General features: G+C 48.1%; 1 protein-coding gene across 1 annotated transcript in view; it reads left to right on the top strand.

Annotated features, from left to right (window-relative positions):
- The window catches only part of RHCE (Rh blood group CcEe antigens), a gene marked incomplete at its 5' end in the record, with an annotated part of 44654 nt that overhangs the window by 11677 nt on the left and 8012 nt on the right, over positions 1 to 24965 (top strand). Inside the window, 6 exon segments of the mRNA NM_214378.1 lie at positions 3062 to 3212; positions 9898 to 10045; positions 11291 to 11457; positions 13765 to 13902; positions 16550 to 16701; positions 22858 to 22937. Coding sequence (NP_999543.1) covers positions 3062 to 3212; positions 9898 to 10045; positions 11291 to 11457; positions 13765 to 13902; positions 16550 to 16701; positions 22858 to 22937 — 836 coding nt within the window.

Raw genomic sequence — 24965 nt, 5'->3', positions numbered from 1 at the left:
TCCGGTGTTGCTGTGAGCTGTGGTGTAGGTTGCAGACTCGGCTCGGATCTGGTGTTGCTGTGACCGTGGTGTAGGCTGGCAGCTATAGCTCCTATTAGACCCCTAGCCTGGGAATCTCCATATGCCTCAGGTGCGGCCCTGAAAGGACAAATGACAAAAAAAAAAAAAAAAAATCGTTTTTTGATTTTATCCAATTCTGAATCCCTATCTTGCCCAGATGATGGTAAATCCCATCTCAGGTGTCTTGGGGACCCCATCACGTTTCCAGGCCACTCTACCTTCCCCTCTGGGCACTGCTGCTGAACACCCTTCCATGAGCCAGGCTCTGTGCTGTGTTTGTAAAGTCACAAACATTATTTGTTTAACCCTTCTGAGTAGGGGGTCTGAACTAAATGCTCAGAGATCCTAAGACATTTGCCTGGGATCACACACCCAGCTGCGTGGTGGACATGGCTTCAGTTTTAACTCTCTGTAACCTTCCCCACACACTCCAGAGTGATCATGACAAGAAACATAATCTAGCCAGCTCCCTACTAGCCCAGAAACAAACTCCACCCGAGCATGATAATGTGAGAAAAAAGAATGTGTACATGTATGGTGACTAGGTCACCATGCTGTACAGTAGAAAATTGACAGCACACTGTAAACCAGCTATAATGGGGAAAAAAATCATTATATAAAAGAAAAAAAAATAAAACCACTTTAGAGCTGATCCCCATGGGGATTCAATAACCGCCCCCAGTAACCGCCCAGGAAGTGACAAAGGGCACTCTGGGGGAGCTCTGACAGGATGGGCCTCAGCTCAAGGCCACACATGCCTTTGGCCTCCTGCACTAAGTTTCCAGACATTTCCAGGCTGCCCTCTTCTGACATCCTGCCTGCAGGGATCCGTTTGCTCTTGACTCAATCTGGAAAGACAAGCAGAGGCCATTTATGGCCTGAGTGAACGCCCCTGTCCCGCCCTGACCACGTGGGTCCTCCCAGCTGTGACCCCCAGAAGGACTGGCCCCACAGATTTGAACAATGGGCTCCTTCCTGGCCTTTCCTGCTCTGGCTGGGCTGGTGGGCGGTGCCCGGGCTCACCTCCCAGACAGGCCCTCTCCCTCCCCCGTGGCCTCACCCACACCATGCGGCCTGACTTGGCACCGCCTTGGTTCTGCCTTGAGTCACCGACGACCAGTCCCTGCACGGCAAAGGCCTGTCTTATTCAGCTTTGTTTTCCTCACCTAGTAAGGACTTAGTGAATGGTTGTTGGAACAAAGATGAAAATAAAAAGAACCCTAGAAGGTGTGATGTTTTTCATGCCTTATGTTGAAAGGCCCAGGAGGGTCTGTCATAGCAATAACCAGCCCCCTTATTGGGCTTAACTCACTTTGCCCTCCCAACAGCTCTGTAAGCCTTGCCCCTGCCTCACAGATGAGGATGCTGAAACACAGAGTGGTGAAGTATTTGGCTCAAGACCACACAGCCAGGAAGTGGCTGGGTCAGGATTGCAACCCAGGAAGCCCAGACAGAGGCGGGTCCTAAGTCCTGTACTTCACGTTCTCCACACCGCCCTGATCCCATCTGGCCCCTGGGGGGCTGCAATCTCGCCACTGGCACACAATCTCTTGAATTAGACCTTTGCCAGTTAAATGAGCACTCCCCCAAAGGTATCACCTGACCAGCCACGGCAAAACACGGGGTGACCCTCCAGTCCAAATAAGTCCTGGTACCTGGGAGGCTTCTTCCCCATATCCTTCCCTGCAAAGTGCCTTAAGCAAGACACAGCATTGGCAGCCAACACCGGGAAGGCCGGATCCAAACTTCAGAGCACAGGCTTTGGATCCAGGGCAACTGGGTAGGTTTAAGCCTCACATTTGTCATTAACGAGCTATGTGGCCATTACCCAAAAAGTGACTCCTTCTCTTTTCAATGTCCTCTCCTATAGAATGGAGGTGCCAAATGGTACCCTAGCACCATTTACAGAGGGTTCCTTGGTTTCAAATATAAACGACCTGATGGATTTGCAAGTCTGTTGAACACAAAGCTGAATAGATGATGATGGTGATAGCAGTGGTCGTGGTTTGTCATCAACTCCCAGGGGGAAAGGTGCCCAGAAGAGGGTCAGTTTAACAACCATGGATTGTCTGGCTCCGTGCCACCTCCCCCAGGAAGCCCTCCCTGATGAGTCCAGTTTACAGTGCTCTCTCCCTCCAGTGACCCCCTCTCGCCTCGTGATATCACAGATGGTCTGAATCGACTGGGTCGTGATGTCAGCCTTGTCACCCCGGTTGAATCATAAATGCCTTGAAAACGAAAAGCGTTTTCTCCTTCAGAATCCCCACCCTAAGCTTGCTCATTCGTCAAGAGAAGGAGGAATCCGTAATAGTCCTGAGTTAGCTCTCTGTGCCCGTCATGGTGTGCTGGACACACATGCATATGACTCCTTTCTGATCCCCCACAGCCCTCCCATGAGATAAGTATGACCATCATTCTTCTTTTACAGATGGAGAAACAGGCTCAGTGAGATTAAATAGCTGCTCGAGTGGCAAAGCTGGACCTGGAAACCAGGCTTGTCCTGCTTCCAAACCCAGTCTCTTTCCACTACATGGAGAAGGAGAGATGAGGGTGGCCTGTGACTGAAGGACAGGCAGGCTGGCGAGTAAAGAGCGCCCTCTATTGAGCATCTGTGAGTGATGCCGCCCAAGAGATGGTGAGGGCGGAATCCCAGTTAACAGATCCCAGAGGGGGGACCCTCGGGGAACCACCAGCCTCTGTTAACACACCCTGACCTTCCCATGAGAACCTCAGCGCACCCTCACAACAGATGAGTGTGTGTAGGTCCATCTCGCAGAGTGTGGCTGCCACCCCGATGGGGGAAGGGGACAAAGGAGACCCCAGGCTGGGTAGCATCTAGCCTCATGAGAGTAGGAAGTTTGTCTACTCATTCTCTTACTCCAGTTTCTCGGACAGTGTTAGGCAGAGAGCAGGTCCTCAACAAGTGTTTGTTGAATGAGTGAATGAAGGCGCGAGAGGCATTCTTCCTCCTTAGTCATCGCTGTCTTTCCCCCCTCCCCAGTATTCAGAGAGCCACCGTGAGCGCTACGTCTGTGCTGATCTCAGCGGGTGCCATCCTGGGGAAGGTCAACCTGGTGCAGCTGGTGTTCATGACAGTGATAGAGGTGACCGCCTTCAGCACCACAAGGATGGTGGCCAAGAGATTCCTCAATGTGAGTCACGGCGCTTGGGAGGAGGGGCCTCGGGGATGAAGGGTGAGCAGGTGGGAGAGGAGGGCTCTGTCTCCATTTGGTAAAGTTTCTGGGACTAAAATAAAAAAGAGACAGGCCAAAATAGGGCTCTGAAAGTGTGGTCTATACCAGCATATAAACAACATCCAAAATATGATATATAAGATTGTACTCTTCAAAGGATAATTATGGGATGGATACAAAGACAGTTAATTCCTGGGGTCCCATGGGCAGTGGTCTCGAAGGTTACAGTGGCCAGTGTCTTCTTTCAAACCAGGCAGTGTGTGTCAGGAAGAGGACACACAATCTAACTGGGGGAGACAGTCAGAAGCCTACAGCTGAGGCCAGCTGTGAAGGTGAAGTTGGTCCAGATGGCTCTCCTGGCTCCTCTGCCATAGCCCTGACCCTGAGGTCAGGTACAATGAAGTGAGATGGGAGCTGATTGCAAGGGGAAAAGCAGATGCCCTGAGAGGGAAAGTGATGGCTTAAGAGCACACAGCAAGGTAGTAAAAGAACCCAGATGAGAAAAAGAGCTCAGCCTGGTTCAGGAGAAAGAGAGCTGGACTTGGAGTCAAAGATTGAGGTTGGTCTCCCAGCTATGCCCTCAATGCCCCCCGTGACTCTGGGATAGACAGGTTTAGCTTCTTCATCTGCAGTGTGAGGATACCATTGCTACCACATAGGGCTTGGGCAGTAATGGAATTAATTAAATGAGATGATGCATGCTTGTTCACTTGGTTTTTTGTTGTTGTTTTGGTTTGTTTTATTTGCGAGGCCTCAATATCCCAGAGAAAAGACTTCAGATTTTACTCTGAGAAATTCGGGGAGCACTGTGGGAGTTTTCAGCAAAGGAGAGATAGGATCTGACTTATGTTTTAAGAGAGTCTCTCTCTGATTTCTGGGTTCAGAAAAGACCATGAGGGGGCAAGGATGGAGCAGGTAGAGACCAGAGAGGAAGCTATTGCAACAATCTAGGTTTGGATAAGATGATAACCGTGAGGGTGGAGGAAAGGCTGGATCCCGGCCACACTTTGAAGGCAGGACGGACAGAACTTGCTGATGGACTACACTGAGTGTGAGTAAGAGAAGGGTCAAAAATGATTCCAGGAGTTCCCGTCGTGGCACAGTGGTTAACGAATCCGACTAGGAACCATGAGGTTGCGGGTTTGATCCCTGGCCTTGCTCAGTGGGTTAAGGATCCCACATTGCTGTGGCTCTGGTGTAGGCCGGCGGACCCCTAGCTTGGGAATCTCCATATGCCATGTGAGCAGCCCTAGAAAAGGCAAAAAGACCAAAAAAAAAAAAAAAAAAAAAGACTCCAAAATTCAAATCTGGAGCATCTGGGTAGATGACAGTGTCGTTTACTGAGATGGGGCATGTTGGGGTGAGGTAGATCCAGGGGTGGGGGTGGCATCCAGAGCTCAGCTTTGAGTGAGGTAGGATGAAGGTGAGGGCTAGAGACATGTACCATCATTCCAGGGAGTTGCTAAGTGGAAATATACAAGTCTGGAGCTTAGAAGAGAGCCTGGGGCTGGGGGTGTACATTTTAGAGTTGTTAAGGTATAGATGGTATTTAAAGCCAAGGATCGTAGGAGAGCCCCTAGGACCTGTGGGTAAACAGAGATGAGAAGTCTCAGCATTCTATGATAATCCAGGTGGGAAAAGAACCTGAGAGAATGGACATGTGCCTGTGTATGACTGGGTGGCTTTGTTGTAGAGCAGAAATGATCGCTGCCTTGTAAATTAACTACACTTCAATAAAAACTTAAACAAGAAGTCTTAGGACTGAGAAATGACCACTGGGTTCAGTTTGGGAAAAGGTCGGAGGCAAAAGCCTGACTTGATTATTTTAAGAGAGAGTTGGAAATGAGGAAATAGAGGCAGCGTGTAGAGGCAAACTTTCCAAGGAGTTTTGCTATCAAGGGGAGTGGAGATAAAAACTAGAGGGCAGAATGGGGTCAAGGGAGATTGTGGTTGTTCATTTGTTTACTTCCAAGATAGCTGATATTTCTATGCCAGCTGGAATAAGTCAGTAGAGAGAGGAAAACTGATAATGCAAAAGGGGAATGGGCTTTCCCTTTGTAGCTCAGCAGTTAGCGAACCTGACCAGCATCCATGAGGGCATGGTTTCGGTCCCTGGCCTTGCTTGGTGGGTTAAGGATCTGGCTTGCTGTGGTTGTGGCGTAGGCCAGCGGCTACAGTTCTGATTGGATCCCTAGCTTGGGAACCCCGTATGCTGAGGGTGTGGCCCTAAAAAGGAAAAAAAAAAAAAATAGAGAGAGAGAGAGAGGAAGTGTAAGATTTTAAGTCTTTGAGTTGGAAAGAGGGCGTGGGATTCTGGGCACCCGTGGCAGGTGCATGGAGAGCTTTTCTTCATAACAGGAGGGAAGTCTGGGACTGTGGGTCAGCTGGCAGATTTGGTGGTGTGTTCCACAGCTCCTGTCTCCGGCCAGGAGAAAATTCTCTACTTGCTGCTTGTATTTTCTCAAAGATGCAAGAGGCAAAGTCATCAGCTGAGTGTTGAGGGGAGAGGGGAGGTGTGGGTTTGAGGAGAGGTGAGTTGTGACATGGGCCTGAGAGTGGAAGACTGGGAGGACCAGAGAGATGCAGTAGGACTGCCGGGCAGCACCCAAGGTCCCCTTTGGGGTTCGTGGTCATGTGGGCGATGCACATGTGACCAGGGCTGTGTACAGTTTTCCTGCTCCTTCCATAGCTCTTTCCCTCCCTGCGAAAGAAGCAGGGAGTTGCATGTGACTAGCCTGGGGTTCTGCACAGAGAGAGCCAAGGAGACCAAGAAAGGCCAGAAATGGGGCTATTTGCAAGGGAGGGAATATGGTGGTGGATCACAGGATCTAACCTGGTTAAGGAAGGGGTGAGAAGGTGACTTTGATGATGGCCAGCAAAAGCCGGCGGCCTTTGGGTGAAGAGCACTCTGGAGAGATTCTGTAGCCAGTCGGCTTGGGTTCAAATCTCAGCTTAAGGGAGTTCCCTTAGTGGCTCAGCGGTTAACACATCTGACTAGGATCCATGAGGATGAAGGTTTGATCCCTGGCCCTGCTCAGTGGGTTAAGGATCCAGCATTGCCATGAGCTGCGGTGTAGGTCACAGACACAGCTTGGGTCTGGCGTTGCTGTGGCTGTGGCATAGGCTGGCAGCTACAGCTCCGATGTCACCCCTAGCCTGGGAACTTCCATGTGCTGCAGGTGCGGCCCTAAAAAAAAAATCTCAGCTCAAGCCACACTAGCTGAGTAATTGTGGGCAACTCAGTTGCCTCTCTGTGCCTCAGTTTTCCTATCTGCAGAATGGAGATAATAAGAATGCTTATTGGAGTTCCTGTTGTGGCGCAGTGGAAACAAATCCAACTACTATCTATGAGGATGTGGGTTTGATCCCTGGCCTTGCTCAATGGGTAGGGAATCCCGTGTTGCCATGAGCTGTGGTGTATGTCACAGACATGGCTCGGATCTGGCGTTGCTGTGGCTGTGACTGTGGCCAGCAGCTGTAGCTCTGATTTGACCCCTAACCTGGGAACTTCCATATGCCACAGGTGTAGCCCTAAAAAATGCAAACAAACAAACAAATAAAACCAAAAAACAAAAAAAAAACACTTACTTCCTAAGGCCATCATGAGGATTCAACAAGTTAACATACATGATGTGTTTAGAGCAGCATCTAGCAAAATGCTGTAACAGTGATGTTATTTTCATCATTGTTATCATTATTATCAGGATCAATTGACTAGAACTGTTGGCATGAAGATACTTAAGGAGGTGAGCTGGACCAACAGGAGGTGGTGATTGTGATAAGATGGGAGGCTTGAAATTGAGATTTTAAAGATTGCACAGTTACTGTTAATGACAGGATCGAAGGCTTGACAGTGGATGTGGGTGGAAGAAGTATAATGTCTTAAAAGATGTTAGAAGAATAAACGTCAAGGAACAAAGAGTAGGTTGCTGGAGGGACTAAGATGATGACTTGAAGGAGGGATGGAGAGAAAGACAGTAAGGCAGGCATTGAAAGCCTCGGGGACTGAGAGGCAGGTAGGTAACCTCGGCAAGGAGAGCAGAGTCTGCTGGTATGGTCTTCAAGAGAGCTGGGGATATTTGGGGAGGAAAAAGGAACAATGATCTAGAAGGTAGTATGGGAACTTCTTATTATCTGTTAATTTTTGGTTCTTTTCACTTGTATATATGACTTTATTTTTTGTTGTTGTTGTTGTCTTTTTGCTATTTCTTGGGCCGCTCCCGTGGCATATGGAGATTCCCAGGCTAGGGGTCTAATCGGAGCTGTAGCCACCAGCCTACACCAGGGCCACAGCAACGCGGGATCCAAGCCGCATCTGCAATCTACACCACAGCTCACGGCAACGCCGGATCGTTAACCCACTGAGCAAGGGCAGGGACCGAACCCGCAACCTCATGGTTCCTAGTGGGATTCGTTAACCACTGCGCCACGACGGGAACTCCTTGTATATATGACTTTATTTTAATCCCTAAATACTTTAATGTGTATTTCCTATATGCAACAGTATTCTCTTACATAACCATTGTTCAGTTACCAAAATTGGGAAATTAACATTGATCCAATCTTCAAATTATTGTCTTATTCAAATTTCATCAAATCTCCCTCCCAGCCCTCCACTTGTTTCTGCATTTCTATGTCCCAGATCTCACAGAAAATGTGTCTTCTCTCTCAGAAAGTTTCAATTCTATAATCCAGGAAAAGAGAATCTGATTGGGCCCCTGGGTCATATACCCGCTCTGGTCCAATCAGCAACAACCAGCATGGAAAGTGGTTCCCACGGTAAAAACAGGGCTGTCAAGGAAAGAGGTTAATTCCCAGAGGTGAAACGCTCCCTGGGGGCGGCGCGTTGTAAGTCTTTTCCTGCTTTGTTATGGTCTTCAGAGCAGTTGTTTTAAAAGGCTGCACTAATTCAAAGCCATCTCCGCTCTTCTCTGCAGCTTCAATGTGTTAGTTTAGCCGGTCCAAGGGAGGGTTTAGCACTGATTTTGTGCGTTCACTGCTTCTCCTCAAAACTTCAATTCAGCCTGGGTTTGTTGAGTGGAAGGGCTCAAGGGAAGCCAGAGCTAATTCAGTAGAGGCAACTCAAGAAATGCGTATTCCGAGCTGATGATTCCCAAATGTGGTTTTTGGATTCCTGCAGTTCTTCAAAGAGATTGAGAATATAAGACCTCTTCAGTTCTTATAAGGGAATTCCACAGACTTTCATTTTTATGTGCGACTGAGATTTCCTTGCCGTTTGTTCATTCATTTCACGAATATTCTGAGCCTTTTATGCACTAGTCACTTTTCTAGGCAGTGGGAAAACGCCGCTGCCATGGAACTTCTATTCCAGAGGGAAAGAGCTTCCGTAAACACTAAACTAGGCAAAAGATATGTAGCATGTTAGATAGTGTCAAGTACCATGGAGAAAAAATAAAATGGAGAAAGGAGATATGAATGGTTGGAAGGGGAGCTCAAGCATTAGAAAGGGTGCCCAGGGAGGCTTCACAGGGCAAGTAATTTGTGAGCAAAGATCTGAAGGCAGCAGGTGTGCAAGTCATGTGGATATCTGAGGACGGACAGAGGCAGATCAAGGGCAGGGCTGTGGAAGTGGTTTACCTCTTTCAGGAGGGGAGCTTATCACTGACCTGCTCAGAAATATTGGCACACAGTGATAATAAAAAGCAGACAGACTTTTAGTTGCTTTTCTTATTGTTCTAAATTCTCTACAGTCAACGCATCCCCTTATTGCCTGTACCCAGGGTGGACCACTGCCTCCACCCTGTCTTCCAGGCAATGGAACAGACAGTGCAAAGTGGTACTGCTGTGGGAACATGACTGGGGACTTGAGGAAGAGCAAGGGCAGTGTAGTGTGTACGGAATGAGCAGGAGGTGAATTCATAGAGGTTTGAGGAGGACAGAGGACCAGGATCCTGTAGGTCGTAGTCAGAACTCTGACATTGAGTGAGACAGGAGATTCTGAGCAGAAATGTGTCATGAACTTACTTAAGATTTTAACAGGGTCACTCTGACTGCTGCATGGAGAATAATCAGTTGGGGGACAAGGGTGGAAATGGGGAGGCCAGATGGAAAGTTATTGCAAAAATTTGGCAAAGCGCTGATGGTACGGGTCTGTGGGGCATGGTGGTAAAAATTCTGCCCAATCTGGATATTTTTTTCAAGGCATAGCTACCAGGACCCACCAGTAGCCCACTAAGGGAGTTATTAAGGCTGATGACATTTAATATTCATAAAGCAAAATGAGCACATAGCTGGAATTTTCTGAAGACTTTAGTTCAGTATTATAAGAAGTCTTGGCTGCTTCATGTTGTATAGGTTCTATCACTCATACTCCACGCAGAGTTGAAATTCTGCCAAAAAGTAAGAAGCAGTGGGTGCATGTCCACCTGACTTTTTCCCCACCTAGGTGGACCTCGACTGGAAGTATTTAAGAGCTAATGATGATGCCAGCCAGTAACTTCCCTGGATTATATACACAGGACTCACAGGGCACCTCTGAACAGGGGACTGCTGGGCTGAGTCAGCCTCCTGACTTCAAGTCATGCCTCCCACATGAAGCGCAGAGCTTTGTCCAAGGAACATAGGGGTTTCCCTGTGGGCAGAGGATGCTGCCACTCACTGCTCCCGCCGGGTTTTGTTGCAGGTGGACAACCACGTAAACATGATGTACATCCATGTGTTTGCGGCCTATTTCGGGCTGACTGTGAGCTGCTGCCTCCCGAGGCCTCTGCCCACTAGAGGGAAGGAGAAAGACCAGACGGCCACGAGCCCCAGTTTGTTTGCCATGCTGGGTAAGAACAAGGCAGGTGTGGGTGGGCTCAGATCCGGGGTGAGCAAGAAGCTCCCAAACTGCTCTGTGGGGAGACCTCTCTCCTTTGCCAACCCTCCCTGAAGTCGCTCCCTTAGGACCCATCTCCTCAAATGGGGTTTGATGAGCCCATATCTTTGAAGGATGTGCTTCTCTCTAGGGAACTTCTCGTCATTCATATCCAAAGGAGAGGAGAGCCTCAGTGTGAACAGGGTTATCCAGTCCTTTTGTCCTCAACTTAAAGGAGGGAACTGGAGGGAGTTCCCCTGGTGGCTCAGCAGTAACGAACCTGACTAGTATCCAAAGGGGGTTCGATCCCTGGCCCTGCTCAGTGGGTTAAGGATCTGGTGTTGCCATGAGCTGTGGTGTAGGTTGCAGACACAGCTTGTATCTGGCATTGCTGTGGCTGTGGTGTAGGCCGACGGCCTGAGAACTTCCATATGTGGCCCTAAAAAGCAGAAAAAATAAAAAAATTAAAAAAAATAAAGAACAACCAACCAACCAAACAAACCAACCAAACAAACCCACAAAAAAACAGAGGAGTAATAATGTTGTATTTTGTCTTTTTTTTTTTTTTTTTTTTGGTCTTTTTCCAGGACCACACTCGTGGCCTATGGAGGTTCCAGGCTAGAGGTCTAATTGGATCGGTAGTGCCGGCCTACACCAGAGCCACAGCAATGCTGGATTTGAACCGCATCTATGGTCTATACCACAGCTCACAACACCAGATCCTTAACCCACTGAGCAAGGGCAGGGATTGAACCCGCAACCTCATGATTCCTAGTTGGATTCGTTAACCACTGAGCTAGGACGGGAACTCCAATAATGTATTTTGAAGAGCTCCAGTGAAAGTGTTAAACTTATAGGCTGAGAGAGGATTAGAGAAAGGAAATCAGCCAGTGAGATTGCTAGCGGGTGGCTGAATCCCAGGCCAGGGGACCAAATGAAAAGAGACCCATTAATTTTTTAAAATAAGCATTTGGCCATCACAGGCAGAGGTCAGGAAGCCCAGAGTTTGGTGCTTTTAACTCTCTGGGCCTTGGTTTCCTCACCCATGAAGTATATTAGCTGGGCCCTACCAGCTTAAGAATTCAGGAAGGAGATGTGGCTTGCCTGAAGTCACAGGGCTAGAAAGTGACAGAGTTGAGACTTGGGATTCTCCTGTCTGATATCCCTGAGGCTTGGGCTTTGGGGCAGGAGTACTTTTCTGACCCTCTCTGACCCCCAGGCACCCTCTTCTTGTGGATGTTCTGGCCGAGTTTCAACTCCGCTCTGCTGGACATCCCAGACGAAAGGAAGAAGGCTATATTCAATACCTACTACGCCCTCGCGGTCAGCGCGGTGACAGCCATCTCAATGTCAGCCTTGATTCACCCTAAAGGGAAGATCAACATGGTGAGGCGGGGGCTGTCCCCTGGGCGGCACTTGGGTTCTCTGGGCCTGACACGTATCTTCATGCCCCCTCCCCCAGCATCAGCCCCATGGATTGGGACAGAGCACATGGGGCAATGGAGCCTTGTCTGCAGCATCATGGAGTATCAACCCAGACAGTGCTGGCTTGTCAAAATGGGCCTGGAACACAGGAGACTGTCAAATGATCAAAAGCTCTCTGGGGGAATGATTAAACCCATCCACGTTGACATCAAACATACCCTGCTGGTTATTAAAGGCAGCCCCCACGAGTGAGAGTCAGCAGAGAAAACTGGGATAGAGCGAGTCAGCCTCTCCCCCTTTCCCAAGAAATGTTAAAAATGGAATGTGTGGAGTTCCTGTTGTGGCTCAGTGGGTTAAGAACCTGACTATTATCCTTGAGGATGCAGATTGGATCCCTGGCCTCCCTCACTGGGTTAAGGATCCAGCATTGCTGCAAGCTGCAGCATAGGTCATGGATGTAGCTCAGATCTGGTGTGCCTGTGGCTGCGGAGTAAGCCTCCTGTTGAAGCTCCAGTTTGACCCTCTAGCCCAGGAATTTCCCTATGCCACAAGTGTGGCCATAAAAAAGAATTAAAAAAAATGGAATGCACAGAATCAGAAATAAAGTACTAAGTTTCCCTAGCCATGTGACCTCTTAAACTTTTTGAGTCTCACTTGCCTGGTATATAAAGTGGCCGATGAGAGACAACATACGTGAAGTGCTTCATGTGGAATCCATGCTGGGCAAATATTAGCTGCTCTTATTGGCATAGCTGGGAGACTGTGTGTATGAGTTTTGCGGGGAGAGACAGGTAAGAGGGTAGAGCGAAGACAAAACAAGTTCCCATGATGATCAGGGCATGAGGTCAGCCAGTCAGAGAGGGCGGCGAAAAGCGTAGGCAGACAGCAGGGGCTGGAGTGGAGAGAAGGTGGCCATGGATGACAGGTTAATAGCACAAAGGGGAGGTGAGCTCCATGGTGACAGGGAGTCTGGGATCAGACAAGGTGGGGACATCCAGGGTGGCAGGTGTAGGCTTTTCCGATTAGGAAAGCCCAGAAACTGGTCCCAGGCCCCAGAGCTCCAAGATCTGGGTAGAATTGAGAGGGGCAGAGGGCAGTAGCATAAGAGCAAGGTAAGGCCGGAGTTCCCTGGTGGCGCAGTGGGTTAAGGATCTGGTGTTATCACTGCCGTGGCTCTGGTTATAGCTGTGGCATGAGTTCGATCCCTGGCCCAGGATCTTCCATGTGTCATGAGTGCAGCCAAAAAAAAAATTAAAAAAAAAAAAAAAAAAAAAAAAAAAGCATGGTAAGGCTTCAGTTCCAGAGGAATGAAGGACAAAGCAAAGACATGACCCAGGAACAAGGGCCAGCTTACTGGGACTGGGTCCAATAATACAGGGTCACGTAGGCACCAAGCAGCCGAATAATAAAGACAAAAGTAGTAAAATCAGGAGTTCCCATTGTGGCTCAACAAAAACGAATCTGACTAGTATCCATGAGGATGCAGATTCAATTCCTGGCCTTGCTCAGTGGGTTAAGGATCTGGTGTTGCCGTGAGCTGTGGTGTAGGTCGAAGATGCATCTTGGATCTGGCGTTGCCATGGCTGTGGTGTAGGCCAGCAGCTACAGTTTCGATTTGACCCCTAGCCTGAGAACCTCCATATGCCATGGGTGTGGCCCTTAAAAAAAAAAAGTGGTAAAATCAATAAGAACGGCTTTATTTATAGGGCATCTTCTCATATTCAATACCAGGCATTGTGCTCAGAGTTTTACATACGGTACTTCACTTAATTCTCACAACAACTGTATCAAGCAAATACAATCAAAAGTCCACTGGAATTCTTTTATGGCACGGTGAGTTAAGGACCTGAAATCATCAATGCTGTGTCATGGGTACGATCCTTGACCTGGGAATTTCCACATGCCTCAAGCTTGGCAAAACAAACAAACAAACAAACAAACATTCTTCTAGTGACAAAGTTGAAGCTCCGAGTTGTTAAATGCCCCAGGACACAGCACATTAAGTGTCAGGGTGGCCAAGATGCTGAGTAACTACACTTCCAAGCTAAATGAGCCACAATCAGGGTGACTGCTCCCTGAGCCTGAGAAGTGGGGTGAAATAAGACCATTGATGAGGTCCCAAGGGGGGGGGGGAGGGGGAGGCTGGTCTTGGCATCAGAGAAGCAAGGGAGACATTACTGTGGTGTCTTGCTACCAGCTTTTCAGGTAACCTGGAGAGCTGCTGTCCCCTCTACCTCACTTCGTTCACGTGAAGCTATTTCTTTGCAGACTCACATCCACAATGCAGTGCTGGCAGGAGGTGTGGCTATGGGCATCCCCTGCTACCTGATCCATTCTCCTTGGCTTGCCATGGTGCTGGGCTTCATAGCTGGGCTGATCTCCATCGGGGGAGCCAAGATCCTGCTGGTAAGGAGCTGGGCAGCTAACACCTGCTGCCTTGGCTTACACCGAGGTCCAGGCCCCTGGGACCATGGTGGGCCATTATGTAATGCCATGGGCTGCCTTAGACAGCTGTTGGCACCTTTTCAATTTGGCTTCAGATCTTGGGTGAGGGAATGACCTGGGTTGGATGGTGCATTTGTTAGGATCTGGGAAGGAAATAACAGAATCCATTCAAGCTCACTCAGAAAGAAGGAGGATTTGTTTTAAGGCTACTGGGGTATTACAGAACCCAAGGACAGGAATGCTGCTGGGCGCCCAGGAATGGCTGGCACCAGGGGTGGGAATGTCGCGGGGGAGCTCAAGAAGTCCCTCCTCTTCTTTCTTTGCTTTTTCTGAGCATCTGCTTTATTCTCACTCTATATTCTCACTTCTCCTACTTCTACTCCACATGGTGAAATGTAGTCTCTCTCTTCAAGAGAGCAGCCAGGCAGAAGCTCTTGGCCCCAACCCCAAGGTCCTGGGGGAAGGGGCTCATTGGTCTAACTTGAATAACATGGCCCGTCTTTGGCGGGGAGGGAGGGCACATCATATACATATGGCTGCTGTCCATGAACCAGTGAGAATGGGGGTGGGAAGGACAGCACCCACACAAGGGAGACTGGGCTGATACTCCAGGTCATGTCCACTTCTGATTGTTTAATTCTTCTTCTAAGTAGATGGATTTGTCTTCCTTTAATATTCAACAGATATTGATAATACCAGAATACTCCATTACAGCCAATTTGTTATAACACACTTCTAAGACAAATACTTAGGAACAGCAAATCTTCATAGGTTTGAAGGCTTGATGGAGGAAAGAAGAATAGACTTTTTGGGTGGCTTAAGAAGCTGAATTTGGATGAACTGTGGCTATTTAGGGAGGCGGTTTCAAGCCCAAATAAGGAAGCACTTACCAACAGTTTGATTTGACCAAAGATGGGGCAGTCTGCTTTTCATCTTTGGAGTGGAAACACCTCTTTTTTCCCCCCATTATAGCTGGTTTACAGTGTTCTGTCAATTTTCTACTGTGCAGCAGGGTGACCCAGTCACACATACACACATACATTCCTTTTTCTCACATTATCATGCTCCATCATAAGTGACTAGATGTAGTTCCCAGTGCTATAGAACAGATCTCATTGCTTATCTATTCCAAAGGTAATAGTTTGCATTTATTAACCCCAAATTTCCAGTCCATCCCATTTCCTCCCCCTCCCCCTTGGCAACCACGAGTCTATTCTCCAAGTCCATGAGTTTCTTTTCTGTGGAAAGGTTCATTTGTGCTGTATATTAGATTCCAAATACAAGTGATATCATATGGTATTTGTCTTTCTCTTTCTGACTTATTTCACTTAATATGAGTCTCTAGTTCCATCCATGTTCCTGCAAATGGCATTATTTCGTTCTTTTTTATGGCTCAGTAGAATTCCATTGTGCATATATACTACATCTTCTTATCCATTCATCTGTTGAAGGACATTTAGGTGAAACACATATCTTTTATCTCCTCTGGCTTTGAGACCCTCTGATGAAAGCAAGACGTGCACAGGAGTTCCCGTCGTGGCGCAGTGGTTAACGAATCCGACTTGGAACCATGAGGTTTCAGGTTTGATCCCTGGCCTTGCTCAGTGGGTTAAGGTTCCAGCGTTGCCGTGAGCTGTGGTGTAGGTCACAGACTCGGCTCGGATCCCGTGTTGCTGTGGCTCTGGCATAGGCCAGCAGCTACAGCTCCGATTAAACCCCTAACCTGGGAAGCTCCATATGCCTCGGGTGCGGCCTGAGAAAAGACAAAAAGATACACACACACACACACACACACACACACACACACACACACAAGACCATGGGGATTCTAAGGAGGGAACTAGCCTGAGCAATTTTGCGTTGGTCACCATCTCTGTTGGCTCATGGCCATCTGGGAGGTCAAGTGATGAAATGAAGGAGTGCTGAAGTGGAGTCTGGAGATGTGGTCAGATTCTTTTCTTTGAATCAACCATGTAGTCTCTTGGATGGCCGTTAAGTTTGGGCTAGACCAGTGGGTCTCCATCAGCCCCCAGGGACATTAGACAGTATCTGGAGACAGTTTTAGTTGACACAATGGGGTGAGGGGTATTACTGGCATCTAGAGGGTACAGGCCAAGGATGCTGCTAAACCTCCTACAGTGCACAGGACAGCCCCACACAACCCAGAGTTATCAGCCCAAAATGTGAGTAGTGCCCCTGTTGAGCAATGTGTGGACCAGCAGCATTAGCATCACCTGGGACTTTTAGAAATGCAGAATCTGGGAGTTCCCAGGTGGCCCAGGGGGTTAGGAGCCAGTGTTGTGACTGCAGCAGCTTAGGTCACTGCTGTGGTACAAGTTCAATCCCTGGTCCAAGAACTTCTATATGCTGAGGGTATGGCCCCCCAAAATGCAGAATCTCAGGTCCCAGATCCACTAAATCTGACTTTTGTACTTGAATGAGCTCCCTAGGTGATGTCACTGCACATTCAAGTCCAGAAGCACTTACTTCATTGAGCCCCAATGTCCATCCTGCCACTGGTGCCCCCAGATGCCAAGGGTCTGTGACAGGGTGGGTAAGGAGTATCAGTCCCACATGGAGATCTGCTGATAATGGTGTTTGTCCCCAGATGTGTCTTCAACACAAGCCTGACGTCTTTGGTATCTGCAACATCTATGACACATATGGCGTGCACTACACCTTCGGCTTGCCTGGTCTGCTCGGAGGGATCACCGACATCGTGCTGAAGGCACTTCAGGTCAAGTGGACCGAGGTTTCCATGTGAGTCTCTCAGCTCAGCCCCTGTCGCCCTATCCAACTCAGGCAGGAGTGTGCCCAGAGCCCTTGACTGGGGGGTTGGGGGGGCGTGCATTCAGGGCCAGGCACTCAGAAGGCCTCGGTGAATATTTCTGGACCAATTTATTCTGCAATTCTGCTCAGCCCCTAACTTGTATGGACTCATCACCTCTCCAGGCCACTTCTTTTTAAAGCAGGCGCTTAAGTGCAGGGCAAAGTCAGACAGTCCTGAGGCCTCCGAAAGCAGAGAGCAATCAGGTCCAAGCTGATTGAGTCCGGAGGTTTAGGCTGTGGTGAAGTGTGCCGTGGGGTCTGGTTGATCTTGTCCCCTTACTAACTAGGCCATGCTACCTAAGCTCTCCGCACCAGGGTGGCCCAATGGTAAATAGAGATAATGATAGGACCTGCCCTCATAGGTGCTGGAAGCTACCTGAGGCCAGGCAACCTGTGGTTAAGAGGCTTTAATATGTTAATGCAGGAAAAGGCTGAGCACAGCCAGTCACCCTTCAGGCCCCAGAGAGGGAAGGAGCTTGGCTGAGATCTCACAGGGAAGTGGGAACATGGGCCTCTGAACCAGAGTTGGGTCCTGTGTCCCCTGCCCAGCCCCTACCAGGCAATGGACAGCAATGACCAGGACCCTGGCCATCACCTCCCGGAAGTTGTTTCTCTACTGAACGTGGCTCACATAAGATGAAAGAGTGACTTGGACACAACACAGGGATAGATTTTTTTCCAGATGAAACAATATGATGATAATAATAGTATTACTGATGACAACCACTGATGTTTACTGACTGCTTTCTGAGTGCTGGGCATTAGGCTAAAATCATTACGTGCATCATCTCATTTAATCCCCACAACCTCCCTGTGAGATATTATTAACTTCCTCAAAGAAATGACATGCGGGAGAAGTTATCTGCCTATGACCACGTGGCTAGAACCTGCTGGAACAGTGGTGAGCACCTGCGCTGGGCAATGCAGGTTCATTGTGTTTGGAGGCATCTCAGAGAAGTCATGGAGGGCTGGGTCCCTTGTAGCTCCAACAACAGAGATGACCATAGCCCCAGTTTTAGGAACATCTATGAGTTGGTGAGACGTGCCTCCCTGAGCTGTCCAGGGTGAGGAGGACCCTCTTTGGAGGTGGGGAGGGGGCTGGTTTATGTGAAGCAAGGCATCTCAGGAATGGACTCCAATGATGTGTCTGCCATTGTTTTAATAGCTGTGTAACTCTCGGCAAATCTTTTCCCCTCTCTCTGAGCCTCTGCATTCCCCTCTGTAAAATGGGGGATTGGCCTAGCAGGGTCCTACATTCAGATGCCTGTAGGGGCCAGGCAGGTAAGGCGAAAAATGAGACCAACGAGGGGAAGAAAGCTTGGGCAGTGGTTCTTCAGTGTCAGGCAGCTAGTACCATGCAGGGACCCGGGATCAGTGTCGCCAGGCTCAAGAGGAGACAGAAATCCACAGTTATGCATGTACTCTCCCAAGCATTGGCAAAAGATCAACGGAAACATCGTCTGAGCCAAATTCTGCTCATGGACTCCCAACCTAGAACTTCCGGACCACCTACCCTTCTATCCCCCACATCCTGTGATTCTGTGCCTCTCCTAGAACCGTGGTTCTCAACAGCATCCGTGTCACCTGAACCCATTAGAAATGCACATCCTCCCCACCCCAGACCCATTTGATTAGAAATTGGGGGGGGGGGGCTGCATTCTGTGTTTTAACCAGTCCTCTGAGATTCTCTCTCCCATTTTTTTTTTTTTTGTTCGTTGGTTTGTTTTTTTGGCCATGTACATGGCATGTAGAAGTTCCTGTGCCAGGGATTAAACCCGCAGCACAGCTGCAACCCAAGCCGCTGCAGTGACATGCTGGATCCTTAAGCTGCTGGGCCACAAGAGAACTCCTCTATGGGATTCTCATGCTCAAGTTTGAGAACTATTGGCCTACAGCAAAAACCAAAACCAAAGCAAAGCAGTCAAGCTACAGTGTGCCGCTAAAGGATTAACAACCAGCTCCCCAGGGGAACAAAGCCCTGACGTCTAACATGTGCTCATTTCTCTGGGACGAATACTCTCACCGTGGCCAGTTTCAAGCCACAAGGTAACATCACTGAACGTGGAGTTGAGACGAGATGAGAACCACTGAGCTGTGTGTCTGTGCAAGCTGGCTCCAGCTCCCCTCTGCAAGCCAGGTCTCATCAGGATAAGACAACTGAGGACCAGGAAATAGCCTTCTCTCTTCGGCAGGAAGGTGGCAAAGGGAAAGGCACAGTGCCATCAGTGACCTCCCTCCAGCAGGCCTCTGGTCCGCCGGAAATAAAGGGCACAGGCTTCAGGGGTAAACAGACCAAGGTCCCATTTACCAGTTGTGTGGTCATGGGCATGACATTCAATCTCTCGTTAAATCTCAGCTTTCTATTTGTAAAATAGGCTAATAAGATCCTTGTCCCAGCGTTGCTGAGACGATTCAGCAACATATGCTCACTAAACGGCTCAGGACAGTGCTTGGCATGGAATAAGAACCTGGCCCTTTCTTCAGGATGGTTACTGATGCTGCTGCTTCCGTAGGAGGGGCATCTGGATGTAGCGGAGAGATGGAGAAAGGACTGAGCTGGCAGGCAGACCCTTCCTGGGGAGTGTGGATCAGCTACTGTGTTAGCTCTGCGTCACCGGGCAAGTCAGCTGACTTTCCATTCATTCCACAAACAATATTTGCCCATTTCCTATTCGGGTGAGCAAGTGAATGTGTCAGATGCCATGCTCGGAGCGTGGATGAAGTGTTTTTTCACAAATGGTGGGATCTTAAGTGCTGCGAAGACACACTTAAAGAGCATTGACTCACACTGTGCACACACTCTTTTTTTCAATTCTCATTCCACCCCTTGATTATTTCAGGGAGGAAGTCTCCCCACTCTTCCAGCACTCTCTGACCCCCGGTTTGAACAAGGGGGGAGGAACCGAGATTCGCCCAGGCTGCCACATCTGGGGGCCATTAAAGCAATGTGTTGTGTTCATTGTATCTCTTTTTATATTTATCTCTTATGTCTTTTCCATTTACATTAGTGACACAAAGTTTCCTTTTAAATACATTTATTTAAATATGAAAAACAAAAGTCTATTTAAAGAAAAATATTTTTCTAAAAAATAGTATCTCTGGGAAGTTCCCATGTGGAGCAGCAGGTTAAGGAGCTCGTGTTGCCATAGCTGTGGCGCCGATTGCAACCGCATTTCAGGTTTGATCCCTGGCCTGAGCAGTTCCATGTGCCGCAGATGTGGCCAAAAAGAAAAAAAATAGCATCTCTGGAATGCTGATAGGGCCAAATTTGTGAAGGTATCCCTCGAAGGCTGAAATGTGGCCATCTCTGTGGGTAGACAGACCTGCCTTATTTGAATCCCAAGAGCCACCTGCTCCAAGCTCCACGGCAGTGGAGGCCTTGCTTCACCTTCCTGACCTGGACCTCCCATTTGTGGCAAAAGGGCTTGCTCACAGGCCTGCGGTGAGGTTCACGTAAAATCAGACAGTAAACCACGGAGCCAAGCCCACCCTGTGTGGGGACTGTTACTATGACAATTCCGGCTTCATCCATGTCTGCTCTCAGATGGCATCAGGGCAGAGGGGATTGAGAGTTGGCAGTCAGCAGATTCAGGCTTAGTTTTTAGTCCAAAGAAATTTTTTAACTGTAGTATAATCTACAACCAGAATAGTCAAGTGTCATAAGGGTACCGCTCAATGACTTCTGACCCGTCCTGATAACCAGCACCCAGAACACCTTCCTGTCCCTCCCAGGGGAATCACTAACCTTACTTCTAACAGGCATCAATCAGTTTTGCCTGCTTTTGTCCCTTATACACATGGAATCATACAGGAGTTCTGTTCTTGTGTGCTTGGCTTCTTTTACTAAGCATTGCCATTGTGAGATTCACCCATGTTATTGAATATCTCTGTAGATGGTTCATTTTCACAGGAGTAGGGCATTGAATTGTGCTTGGGTTTCATTTATAAAGGCAACTGAGTGACAACACGGAAGGTCAATGTTATCGAAAGGACGCTTTAATGTTGTTCATGGTTGCCCTGGAAATGAGAGGCATAGCATACTACGCAGGGACACATGATAGCTTATCACACGCAGGGACCAGGCAGCAGAGGGGCGGCAGAACGAGTCTTTAGGACTGTAGTGGCAGGGGAGTCATGCTGGGATGTCTCCTATTGGGCAGAAGTGAAAACACAAATATTAGCGTTTGTGGTTGGGGGGTTTATCATTTGAGTTTTGCACACCCATAAAAACTGACTTATAAGAAAGAGGGAGAAACAACTTTGGCCATAAGTTTGATCCTGTGATAAGTGAGTGCTAAGTAAACAAATACAAAATCTAAGAAAACAGGAGTTCCCGTCGTGGCACAGTGGTTAACGAATCCCACTAGGAACCATGAGGTTAAGGGTTCAATCCCTGGCCTTGCTCAGTGGGTTAAGGATCTGGCATTGCCGTGAGCTGTGGTGTAGCTTGCAGACGCAGCTTGGATCCCACGTTGCTGTGGCTCTGGTGTAGGCTGGTGGCTACAGCTCCGATTAGACCCCTAGCCTGGGAACCTCCATATGCCGCGGGAAGCGGCTCTAGAAAAGGCAAAAAGACAAAAAAAAAAAAAAAATCTAAGAAAATACAAAATAGAGTTTCATTGTGTGAATATAACACAATTCATTTATCCATTATTGATGAGCATTTGGGTCATTTCTAGTTTGGAGCTGTTATGAACATTCTAGTGTTGCTGCTATAACATTTTAGCCCTTTTCTTTTGAACATACAAATGCACTTCTGTTGAGTATGTGCCTAGGAGTGGAACTGTTGTCTCATAAAATATTCATCCGATCTGCTTCAGTGGATCCTCCCAGTTTTCCACTGGGGTTTGTGCAGTAGGACCTGAGAGTGCCCTTTAGCTCATACATTCTCTAACTCTCCCCCTTTCCCTTCTTTTTAATTTTAGCCATTTAGGCCTCAAACTCACTGTTTTAATTTTAATTTCCCTGATGACTAATTAAGTGAAATACTTTACATCTTCTTTTTTTTGGACCTTTGAATACCTTCTCTTGTGAAATGTCTGTGTAATTCCTTTTGCCCATTTTTTTGTTGTGTGTTCTTTTTCTTATTGATTTGTAGGAATTCTTTAAATATTCTGGATCTAGATCCTTCGTCAGATATATGTACTGCCAATAGCTTCACACATTTTGTGGGTTGTGTTTCACTTTTGTCTTCTGATAAACGAAAGTTCGTTTTTATTTTTTATTTTTTGCTTTTTTTTTTTAGAGCCGTACTCATGGCATATGGAGGTTCCCAGGCGAGGGGTCGAATCAGAGCTACAGCTGCCGGCCTACACCACAGCCACAGCAACATGGGATCTGAGCTGCGTCTGTGACCTACACCACAGCTCACGGCAATGCTGGATCCCCAACCCACTTAGCAAGGCCAGGGATCAAACCTGCATCCTCATGGATACTAGCCAGATTTGTTTCCACTGAGCCATGATGGGAACTGCAGAAGTTCTTTAGTTTAATATAGTTCAATTTATCATTTTTCTATGTTTAGCTCTTGTGTGTCCTGTTAAAGAAATTTTTGTCTCCTACTATGAGGTCGCGCAGATGTCCTCCAAGGACCACTTAATAGTTTAAAGTGAAGCCCTGGGTTGTCTCGAAGGGAGCGGACAGGGAAGTATGTTCAAGGGGGTGGGCTGGGGAGATGGGACTGATGGCCAAGATGTACTCCATCTTGCCCTGATAGAAAAACAAGCTTCAGCTTTAATTGCCTAGTGAGGAAACTCAGGACTCTGAGAGAGTAAGTGCCTAGGGTCACATAGCTAGTGACAGAACTGGGACTCGAACTTGCGTTTTCTGACTTGAGGGCTTGTTCATGATCCATTGGGGTCTGAAAACTAAAGTAAGCCAAAGAGCATCTTGAAATCCCCTCCTTCTGCACCTCCGCATGGCTTTGTGGGAGAATGACAGGCGAATGGACCCCCTGGGGAGGGGACATGTGTTCTCCCGTGGCCCTTCCCTGATAACATCGCTATTGATGCAAACAGTCCTTTTTGTCCCCAATGTCTTCTGCAGCCTGATGCCCAAATGTGACCACCTCTACTCTATCATTTCTAGGATCGGCTACCAGATACTCACTGACCTCGGGGTGCTCAGCTTCGTCATCGTTATGGGTGTGGCGTTTGGTCTTCTGACAGGTCAGTGTGAGACCACCCTTCCTCCACCACTGTCCCTGGCACAGGGTCTCCCCTAGAGTGCACCTGCCTCATGCCTGGACATGTGTGCACCCCTCCCCTTCCCCATGAACCCACCCCCTCAGCTCCAGTCAAATAAAGCAAAGACTCAGACCTTGACTAAAAAGTAAATGAATGAAGAATCACAAAATGTCATAGTTGGTAAGGCCCTCAGAGGTCACCTGTGAGGGTATTGCAGCCTCCTGAGACCAGGGCTAGTGATTTTGCCAAATGTTATACAGCGGACCAAGGAAACCTTATGCTACAGAGCTTACCTTTTACTCCCTGAGAACACCTGCAATACTATTTTGTTCAGCAAATATTTGTTCAATATCTCCTATGAGCCAGGCATTATTCTTAGGCACGTGGGATACAGGATGAGCAGACCAAATTCCTTGGCCTCATCGAGTTGACATTCTAGATGGGGAGGGGGCTTTTGCTATAAAGAGACAAACAAATACACACAACATCAGATGGTGATAAGCACTATGAAGAGAAATAAATCAGGGTAGGGGAACACAGAGTCCTTGTGAGGGTAGGGTGCTCTTTTAGAAAGGTTGTAAGGGAAAGCCTATCTAAGAAGCGGACCTTTAAGCGAGGACTTGAAAGCAGAGATGGAGACATACCATGTGCTTATTTGAGAAAAGAACATTCCAGGAAAAGGGGCAGCAAATGCAAAGGCACTGATGCAGGAGCAAGCTTTGCATGTTCAGGGAACAGCAAGGATGTTAGTGTGGGTGATGTGGGGGGCGTGAGGGGAGAGTGATGGGGGCTGAGGACAGAGGGGCAGCAAGGAGCCAGATGATTCTGAGAGATGGGAAGCCCATTAGAGATCCATAAACAGAGGACCGAGGTATGTTTTTGCTTCTGCAATATGATGGAACAGCAAAGAATCTTGGGCAGATACCAATTTGTCCGTCTTATAAGCTGGGGTGAAAATGTGCATTCGATTCAGAACTGTTCACTGTTAGTCTACATGCAAACCGCTTTTATTGGTTGGATGCTCCTATATTGGGGTCCTAAGCAGGGAGTGAATGCCAAATAAGACACAAACTAGCATAAGTGGACAACAGGGGTTATATGACATTGGGCATGTCACTTTACTCTCTCTGGGCATTGGCTGGCTTCTCTGGAAAATGAAAGGGCCGTGGTAACTAATCATTTGGCATCCTTTCAGCTCTAAAACACCTACTTTTTGTATTTCAAAATGAACTGAGTATCCCGTATTTTGTCTGGCACTCCCACCCCTGGGCTTTCACACAGTTCCCCACTGTCACTGGTGTGGACAAAGTGACATGGACTTGCACTGGCTTTTAAGCACCTGGGAGGACTTCCCAGGCTTTACTGAGGTTAAGAAAGAGAGGAATTCCTGTTGTGGTTCAGCGGGTTAAGAACCCAACTAGTATCCATGAGGACTCAGGTTCGATCCCCGGCCTTGCTCAGTGGGTTAAGGGTCTGGCATTGCCATGAGCTGTGGTGTAGGTCACAGATGCAGCTCGGATCTGGCATTGCTGTGGCTGTGGTGTAGGCTGGCAGCCGCAGCTCCGATTCGACTCCTAGCCTGGCAACTTCCACATGCTGCAGGTGTGGCCCTAAAAAGCAAAAAAAAAAAAAAAAAAAAAAAAAAAAAAAAAAAAAAATTGGATAATGGGAAGTGTAAGAGGCCTCCAAGAGGCCAAGATGGCACCAAATTGACCCTCTAAAACCAAGCATTTTACTTGTTAAGAGACCTCCTACTGTGGAGCCTGTCTATATTACCTACATATTTAAGAAACACTCTTATCAGGCATGATTTTGGGGTTTCTCAGTTCAGGCAGATTAGAAATAGCAGATCAGAGGAGGATAGGTTTCTAGAGGTAGGGCACACTGGTATGAGTCAGACATGAAAGCAGAGAGCCTAAGAGGAGAAAAGGAATTCTTTTTGCCTTTTTCTAGGGCCGCTTCCCGCGGCATATGGGGGTTCCCAGGCTAGGGGTCCAATCCGAGCTGTAG

The sequence above is a fragment of the Sus scrofa genome, chromosome 6 (assembly GCF_000003025.6).
Source record: "Sus scrofa isolate TJ Tabasco breed Duroc chromosome 6, Sscrofa11.1, whole genome shotgun sequence".
Taxonomy (NCBI): domain Eukaryota; kingdom Metazoa; phylum Chordata; class Mammalia; order Artiodactyla; family Suidae; genus Sus; species Sus scrofa.
The sequence above is the reverse complement of the archived record's forward strand: the minus strand, read 5'-3'. Positions and strand labels throughout refer to the sequence as shown.